Consider the following 9,814-nt stretch of genomic DNA (forward strand, 5'->3'; position numbering starts at 1 on the left):
CCAGTTCTGTCCCTACAGCTGTGACTCAATGGTAAAACTGCTCCGAGAGCATCCCTGTCCGGGTCTCTGGAGCAGCAACTCAGTATGTGTACGAGAGAGGCTTCAGATGGGAACGTGCTGCTATCCTGCTGCGGAGCATCCCGTTACCATAGCACCACCTGCTGGCCACTCACAGCTAGACTCCGAGCTGCTGCAGCCCTTTGCCCTGTTTACTTCTCTCCCATATCTCTCACATTCTGCTTGCTTACCCAACTGTTTCAGGGAAGTCCCAATGCAAAGAAATCTAGCGCGCGCACACACACACACACACACACACACACACACACACACACACACACACACACACACACACACACACACACACACACACACACACACACACACACACACACACACACACACACACACACACACACACACACACACACACACACACACACACACACGGAACATCACATTTATTTACAAAATGTTCTTAACCAGAAAACTTGTGATAAAATCTGGTGTTTGATCCCCCCAAAGCCGCTTAGGGAGTGTGGAATGATGAGTCAAGTGCCCCTAGTCTCTGACGGGTCTCAGACAAGTAAAGTGCTTATTTCTGTGGTTGTGCGATGGCGTTGTCTTGGTCTCCCTCGTCTTCACTTGTCCCTCCGGTTGAGCTGAGGACTCGAAGAACTGTCTGGTTGAAGTCCTCTGGTTGGTCTGCAAACACGTAATGACCCGCTCCTCTGATCACCTGATGAGCCCAAACACACCTTAGCAGGAATCGGTTTTTGACACCAGGAACAACCTCTTCAGAGTTGTGGAGCTACTATCCCACACACTTTAAAGGTGCAGACTTACGATGATTTCTACATCCGGCCTGATCTTCCTGACCGCATAGCCAGAGTTGCTGTCGATGCTGGATCGAGATCCATAAATGAAAGTGATGGGGATGTCGGCCCGGACCCCGTCGATCCGCTCTAGCATCGGCCTCTTAGCCCAGCCGTAGGGAACGGTCATGTTCTTGAAAGCCGTCTCACCGCTGATCCAAAAATGTATCATAAGAAGGCTTGAGTGGCATCTCGATTCAACAAACGCGTGCACGTGAGCGCTAAAGCACCTCCTCACCTTGGAGTCTGGGCGTTCAGGTGGTAGATGTAGTCAGACACAGTGTTGTCGTCAAACACGGAGGAATACTTCTGCTTGAAATCGGATCTGATGGTCTGGACCAGCATGGGACCTGGAGCGGGAGGAGATAGGAAAATCTGCTTCAGTGTTTGCTGCTATAAACAGGAAGTTGAGTTGGGATTATTGTCCTGCTGTATAAAGCAGTTTTAATGACGACTCAGTGACTGCAAAGTGCTAGGAGGACTTCAAACCAAGTCCAAATCATCAGCCACCACCACCGTGCGCAACAAGCACGATGCTGCAGAAATGCTGAAACTCGTGGATTTCATCGCCCGCTTATCCTTGCAGGGTCGCGGGGACGCTGGTGCCCATCTCCAGCTGTCTCCGAGCACGCAGGCAGAGTACACCCTGGACAGGTTGTCAGTCCACCGCAGGACAAACAATCAAGCACACACACTCACACCTAAAGACAATTTAGATATTTAGAAAAATGACCAATCAACCTGACGGCCATGTTTTTGGACCATGGGAGGAAGCCAGAGCACCCAAAGAGAACCCACACGTGCACAGAGAATATGCAAACCCCTTGCAGAGATGTGAACCCAGGACCTCGTTGCTGCAAGGCAACATAGCCAACCACTGCACCACTGCGCAGCCCCATGGACTTCATATTTCATGAAACTCCAGCCAGAAGGAAACTAACGGGAATTTCTCAAACTCTTTTTCACTTATTTTCAAATCAAATAACCACAGAATTATAATTACCCGATGAGATTAGAGGCATTTTAAGATGGCAGTAGCTGTCCCAACTCCCTCTTACTGTTAACTCCGCCATCCAGCAACAACTGAGGCCCATTTCTCTAAACTGAGGTTGTTCAGACAACCATCAGAAACAGGGGCGTCCAAACGTTTCAAGAAAACGGTCCAAATTGTCCATTTCATACGTTTTTCAGGCCACAAAAATGTGATTGATTTTTAAGAAATTGGCTAAAATGATTTTGGGTGAATTTTGTTTTTATATTTATTCCTGAAAATATATCAAAAATAAGCTTATTAGTAAAACTACGAACACAAACTGTCAAAAGCATCACTCCACATCAACAACCTGCTAGAAAGACAAAATTCCTCCCCTGGGCCACACTTTTGACATGCCTGCTCTACATGTAAAATATGAATTGTTAATACCTTTTTGACAGTTATACACATAAAAAATCTGCCCCCCCCCCCCCCCCCCCACACACACACACACCACTACACAAACAAACACGCTAACATAACTGGTTAGCCTCCAAGTGTCCGCTCACAAACTTTCTCTGAAAATTTCCGCCTCAGGTTGAACTCTGATTCTGAGAAGACTGATAACACCCCCAGAGGTGTTCTATTTATGTAATTTCCTGTTAGATGGAGACGATCTAAATTTAGTTTGCAAATGACCTTTAACCCTCCAAAGATTTATGGATGCAACAAATGCTTTTTTCTTGACTTCTTTATAGGTTGGTAAAATCATCCTCAGCTACCAAAACTTTAGAAGGGAGTCAATAAAACGAAACAGAAGTTAATAAATCAGTGTGTTCTGACCCAAGGGCCCAGCCAGCCGGAGACCAGCCAGAGGATTAAAAGGGCTCATGACAGCTCCGATAGCTCGGATCCACACTGGGATGGAGTGATGGTTGGGGTTCTCTGGTCGTGCTGGGAATCCCCACGGCTCCACCAGCAGAAGACGTTTCACCCTGCAGACACGTATGTTACACAGTCAATGTTCTCACTCACTCACCCCCCCCCCCCCCCCCCCCCCCCACACACACACACAGATCTAATCACCTGTTTGAGTATTTGAGTGTATAGGCAGCAGAAAGGTACCCTCCAAGATTGTGTCCCAGCAGGACCATCTCCTGCAGGCCCACCTTCTCCCTCCACTCCTCCAGTGCCGTAACAAACTGCTCCTCAGCCTCCTCTGGGTCAGAACTGAACTCTGGTCGGCTGCTCCTGCCAAAGCCCAGCAGGTCTAGAGCGTAAACTGGTCCGCAGCTGGACAGGGCGTCAAGATTCTGGGCCCAAAGGCCAACGCCACCACCAAAGCCGTGCAGCAGAACAAGAGGAGTCCTGGGTTGTCCAGATGGCTGCAGCAGAAATGGAGACGATGCCTGTAGTGGTGTGGAAAAGGCTATGGTCCACAGGTAGTTGCTGTTGGATATTCGGATGTGTTGCCTGGAGTAGGGCCTCCTCACTGCTGCATTGGAGGAAAAGCAGCTGCAATCATGGGCTAGTTCATTATTGTTATTACTGATAATGGATTGCCACAGACCACACACTTTTGAGCATTTTTTCTTCTGCATCTTTGAGCTGAGAAGGGGATGTGGGGCACCAGGAGGGAAGCCAGCTTGATATCCAGGAGCTGAAGTTAAGACAGGACAGGACGCACAAACAACAGCAGACTGAACTTTGATCATGTGTTATCACTTCCGCTGGTATCTTTACTTCAGAAAGAAACTTGACAACATCATGCAAACAATCTGTACCAAATAAAAGCCCAGAAACTGTTTCCATCATGTAGTCATATATAATAACGTCATAAATATCATAATATATTGATTATTTGTTATAAAAAATACACATTTTGTGGTAAAAATTATTCGGTGTTTACAGAAATCCCTACTACTCAATTCGGCAGACAGTTAAATGCTATGAAGAGTCTATATCTTTATAAATGAAGTGTCTGAGGCATAAAAACAAGCAGACTTAACTTTAAAAACGGAACAATGTATTATATTAGACATATAGTTTAGCATAGCAGAACACATGCTATCCCGAACTAAAAAACGAGACAATTATAGATAAAAAGAAGCGTTTAAAGAAAGCTGGAAGTCGTTTTTATGATCAAAAACGCGAATAGTAAGAGTTTTAAACTAGTTTTGTACAGACTTTCGTGCTCCTAAGGCGACGCTAGTTCAAAACTATAAAAGTCAACTTTTTTGGCCAACGAAATGTTGAAACCTTATAATCTAAACAAGACATTAATCTTAAGTAAAATAAAAAAAGGCTAACCTTTGTTGACTGCGAGGCTGAACCTCCTCCGCCATCCTCCTCATGATGTCTGACGGACTTGGAAAAAAACTAACGTCAAAAGTTATTGAGAGATGCGTTCAAGGACTAGTCGTAAACTATTAAAGGTAAATATCTAAATTGAACAGACTAAACAAATCTGTTTGAGATTAAGCATGAGTTTTAAAGCGTTTAGAGTTTGTTGATAATCAGACCTTTGTTCCATTTACGGATTTTTTTTTGTTTTTTGCTTGTTTCTGTGTTTGTCTAACTGCACCTGAACGCAGCAGCACAGCTGCCACCACAGGTGCAGTAGTGCTGACTCTCCACAGGTGAGCTAATTGTAACTTTTTTCTGATGTTTACCTTTTTAAACTGTTAAGCCAGTGTAAAACTGAGGTATTTTACTTTTAAATGGCGTATATTATAAGAGCATATACATAAAATTGTGTCGATAATGCTAGCGCCGTTAGCATCCTTTGGCTCAAGCTAACGCTAATTAGCGTTAGCATAAATGTGAAAGAAATAATATTATCTTTTATATAATTCCTCTCAAGATAAAAATTACGAAGCGCTTTACAAAAAATACAATCTAAAAAGATTTAAAATAAATGACTAAAATATGTTTAAAATTAGATAAATAAATAAATGATTAAAATATGTTTAAAATTAGATAAATAAATAAATAAATGAGAAAAATAAATGTGCTATTATAAGATTTACTTGATGCATCAATTCACAATTTAGACCTAAAATAATCTTATAATTTAATTTTCAATGTTGAAACGTGTTCATTAAAATTATATAATACATTCATTAGCTTTTTGTGACAAATTAAATAGTTTATAGTCTAATGTGGAAACTGATGAACAGGACTTTTGCCTTCCTCAAATAAATAAATATATGAAACATAAAGTGACTGTTTAAATCTCTTATCTTTTTTCCTGTTTAAGATAAGACAGATTAAATGCTACGTTAATTTAATTCATTATCCTCCAGCGCTGGCATATACAGAATGATTAAAATGCTGAAGGAAATTCACCTTTTCTGTCTACTTCTATTTTTTGCATGAATCTCATTAAGCCCTAAAAGGAAGTTTATCTGATAGATTTCTGGACGTTATCCTTGAAACGGTCAGGAGTATCCTTCAAGAAATAACTCAGACGTCTCTGTGTGTGCTGACTTGACGTTTAAGAGTAATTTGTGTCCTTTTGAAGTCTGGAGGAAGTGGATTAACCTAATCCTTTTTACACGGTGTTCAGGAGTTTAAATGTGTTTATTTAAAACACATTTATTTACAGTAAATTTTTGTAGCATAAAGACACCAGGGTAATTCTTTTCCCCTGCTTCAACACTGTAATAACTTGCCAGAAAGTCACATTTACCTACAGAGCAGATGCACTTGACTCAACCTCTGTGTTAGTAATATAGGGCTCCCTCAGAGAAAAGGTAGTGGGTTTAATACTGTGGCTGAAAGAGGTTAATTATAAAAGACATAAACCAGTTTTACGTTACTTTCATTCCACCAGCATGAGCCAACCTCCTGTATATTACTGTTCTTACACCTGATCAGAAAAAAATCCATCAAATAACTATTTCCTCTGCTCGAATTAAGAATAGTCCATTTGCTCTTGTCAGCTCTGTTCCACAAGGTGGCATTACTGTGCTCCAACCACATACAGACGCCCTCTCCTGCTACTTTTTGCTTCATTCGTCAAACACAATTTTCCTCTCACATCATCCACTTCTAGTGACTCTCAGGATATGGCTTGACTGAGTGGTTTCTGAGTGCTTCATTTCCTTTCCTTCCACTTCTCACTGTCCGATCATTCTGCTGAGTGCTCAGAAATGTTCAGCAGACAGCGAGGCTTTAGCCAAGCCCATGAGCGAGCAGAGGTGGTATACGACCCTAGCTGTCTGGAGACCAGTAACCGAGGGAAGCCTTCAGTGAGGAGATAGCATAAATTTGCAGCATAATGGAAACTTGTTAATTGTTTCTTACCGCTGGAAGCTAGTCGTGCCAGCCATAGATGGTACACATCACCACAGGATGAAAATGAGTGACCTGTGGTGTGGAAGCCAATTAACTTTTAGTAATCTGTTCAGGTTTGAGACAATCAGGAGGACATTTCACCAAACAAGTGAAGCGGCTGCTGTCTGGTCTAAATGATCAGATGTCTGGATAGTCATGCCCTGGAGTAAGCTATCAACTTGGACTCAGGACATCCCATAGAGCTCCTTCATGCAGGACTTAGCAGAGTTACAAAATTGGTAATTTAAAGGAGACACGCTATGACCTTTTTCCTGACTTATAATAGCTTAATGGTCGATATCAAAAATGTTTATGAGGTTCTTTGTACAAGATCCCTCTCATATGAAGTGATTTGAGCAATTTGACAATTTCAGTACCTTCCAGAATAAGTCATTTCAGGGCTCTGTCACTTTAAGATAACAAGTCACTCCTTGCTGGTCACTCCCATCTATGCCCCGCTCAGGCTGAAATTGGCTTCCATCCTAATCCAAATCAAGCTTAGTCTTATGTTTGGAAAGTTTCTCCTTATAAGCAAGTTCACTGAGAACACTTTTTTACTTTTTTTTATTTTTAATACGATCAGAGTTTCACATGCAGGCTAAATGTGAAAATAGTCTTATACCCGTATTTCTTGCATTAGCCGCTGATACAAAATAGATTAGAAAAACCACTCAGATGAAAGTCACACTGAACATTTGCATTCACGGATTCATCCATCTTCGCTCACGATGGGGAAGGCTGTTGTTGATTTAGTGTCCAAGGTAGAGGAGAGATAAGTGGATAAGCAGCTGGAAATGGATGGATGGATGGAGGAGAGAACGTCTTTGCTAGTAGAAGCTAACGGTTAACATTAGCAACTCCACAACATGGCAGAACTCCTTCAGGCTTGTGTTATTTGTGGAGATAAAACATCAGCGTTGCAAAACAAACAGTCAGGGATAGAGTCGCATTGCTGTTAGCCAATCAGAGATTCATCCATTCATTTTCAGCTGCTTATCTGGGGTCAGGTCACAGGGGCAGTAGCCTAAGCTGAGAGAAGCCCAGACTTCCCTCTCCCCAGCCACTTGGACCACACCCTCCGGGGAAATACTGAGGCGTTCCCTGGCCGGCCGAGAAACATAGTCCCTCCAGCGTGTCCTGGGTCTTCCTTTAGGTTTTCTCCCGGTTGGATGCACCTGGAAAACCTCACCAGGGAGGCATCCAGGAGACATCGTAACTAGATTCCCAAGCCACCTCAACTGGCTCCTCCTGATTTGGAGGTGCAGCGGATCTACTCCGAGCCCCTCCCGGATGACCAAGCTTCGCAGCCTATATCTAAGGGAGAGCCCAGACACCCTCTGGAGAAAACTCAGAGATGAGATGTCCAAATATCATGAAATAAGACTCCAAGTCTTGCAGTCTGCTGCTCACCTCTCCTCTGGCTAACTTCTAGTTTCTGAAACAGGAGCGCCAGAGCTTTTTTCTCACAGAGATCGACTCACATTTGTTTATCCTAGAGACCACAAAATAAGTGAACTTGTTCTTTATATAAGATGGCTTTCTAGTTATACTTTGCACCTTTAAAGAGACAACATGTATTTTTACTGTCAATCTCTGGAAATATCCATTGAAATGTTGTTAAAAAATGAATAAAATGATGTCCAGCTGTTGAAAAATATTGACAGCTTTGTACCATACAACCATAAAAGTTGGGTCTAAAAAGGTGCGGGTCTAGTATCTGTGGGGGATGCCATATTGGACACCATGTTTCCATCCGGCTGGATAGGGGTCCTGCGTCTGTTGATGATCTCACACTAGATGGCTGGCTGGATGCACGACTTACAGAAGTTAAGTTACCGTGTTCAAAAATAATTAGGCAGTAAGAAACACAAATTTAATAATAAAACTGCTAAATTCTTTCCAAATCCTATGTGAAAGAACAGAATTGACAAAGAGATACAATATGTTTTGGCCGAGCCGTATGAGTCACTTCCGCATCACGGTCCCCGGAAGAACGAAAAAAATGAATGCAAGTCAACGGGTCTAAAAACGCTATTTTCTAACCCGCTTTGCCTTACGCCCTGAATCACACATAATGTTGTTCTGCAATTTATATAAAGAGTAATGATGGGTGTTTCAACCACGCCTGTCACGTACTTTGAGATTTATTAGCGCGTAAAAGTTTGTAATTAGCATGACTACACACCAGAGATCGGCACGTCACATATGTGACATCACCACATAATCCCCTCTCCTCAAAGTAGCTGCTACTTACCAAATGACCAGATTCATGGTGGTTCTTTCCTCTTGTGGGAAGTTTGCTGAACTTGCAGGCATTTTCCCTCAGTTTTCTCCGTGTCTGGTTCGATGACGTCACTTTCGTGAAGCACATTTGTAGTCCTGAACTTATTTTCTTACAAAACCTAAAATAGTGTTTCCTCCTGTTCTAAAATAAGCGCGTTCTTGGTATCAAAATGTGTCTTTAAAATTCATGGACATCATACGTTAAATCCATGGCACAAAACAAGTGGAATTAGAAAATAAAATTTTTAGCCCCGTTGACTTGCATTCATTTTTTCCTTCTTCCGGTGACCCGTGGTGCAGAAGTGACTTAGGCTCCCTATATCCATAGTAGGGTTGTCACAATACTAAAATTTCAAACTCGATTCAATACTGGAAGAAAAAAAAACCCGATTTCGATACTATTTAAAAACACCAATTTATTGAACAAGTTTATTCAAAAAATAACATTCCTCAATTTATATTGCAAAAATTAAATGTTAAGAATTAAGTGTATAAAGTGCTTAAACCTTTCAAGTATCAGCATTTTTTAAAACGTGCATACAAAAACTGGCGAAAGTTAACACTTTAATCATGAATTGTCTCACTATATATACACTATTTGCAGAGTGATGTCTTGCTGCTCAAACTCTGTTTAAGGTGCATTTTTGTCATAAGATGTAATGCCATATGTTTGTTCGGTACTTTTGAACAACTCTGTTGGTCAATAAAGGGAGAAAATGAATTTCTCCACAGTAGGACAAAGGTACATCTACCGGTAATCTTAATAAAAACAGATTGACGCACACCAGTGACGTCATTAAAAGCGCCGATTAGATTAGCCGCGGCTAGTCTGTTTACGCCTGGAAATCCCAGACTCGCTCCAAACGAACAGGGGAATCACGTTAATGATTCCTAACAAAACCTTTCGACATGAAGATGTTTTGGTGCAGATAATGTCTTATTTCGAGGCTGCACCATGGGTGCCCGTCCGCACCCGTTATATGGATAGACGCTGATGGCGATTCGCCGATGGATCTAAATACCCCGGGGGATCCAAGTAGCACCAAAGTTGTCAGCGTGAGTAAACAAACGTACTGCATGCTAGAAATTAGGTCCGGGTTGCAATAAACGGGAGTTTCCTTTAAGCACATAAGCGTGAATATACAACTACGTGTCAGACTTGGTATGCTAATTAAGTTGGGCTGTGAAGCGGCTCGCAAATTCGCTGTTTATGTTTTTGTTTATTTATTTGGCAGACAAAACTTGGATCGGAGACAACTCGCGTGGGAAATTGCAATGTAGCCATGCGGCGTCTTCTTCTGTTTGTCTGGGAGGCGGAGGCTGCTTTACGGCATCTGGCTGTCGTGCG

General features: G+C 42.2%; 1 protein-coding gene across 1 annotated transcript; it reads right to left on the reverse strand.

Annotated features, from left to right (window-relative positions):
- Positions 1-443: 443 nt before the first annotated feature.
- Positions 444-4,268, reverse strand: LOC107383196 (1-acylglycerol-3-phosphate O-acyltransferase ABHD5). The gene is made up of 7 exons (XM_015955679.3): positions 4,156-4,268; positions 3,423-3,505; positions 2,932-3,340; positions 2,689-2,840; positions 1,111-1,222; positions 844-1,024; positions 444-736 (listed from the first exon to the last, which is right to left on the reverse strand). Exons 1-7 carry the CDS (start codon positions 4,197-4,199, stop codon positions 593-595), a joined length of 1,125 nt encoding a protein of 374 aa, XP_015811165.1. The 5' UTR covers positions 4,200-4,268; the 3' UTR covers positions 444-592.
- Between the last annotated feature and the right edge of the window lie 5,546 nt (positions 4,269-9,814).

This window comes from Nothobranchius furzeri, chromosome 11 (genome assembly GCF_043380555.1).
Source record: "Nothobranchius furzeri strain GRZ-AD chromosome 11, NfurGRZ-RIMD1, whole genome shotgun sequence".
Taxonomy (NCBI): Eukaryota; Metazoa; Chordata; class Actinopteri; order Cyprinodontiformes; family Nothobranchiidae; genus Nothobranchius; species Nothobranchius furzeri.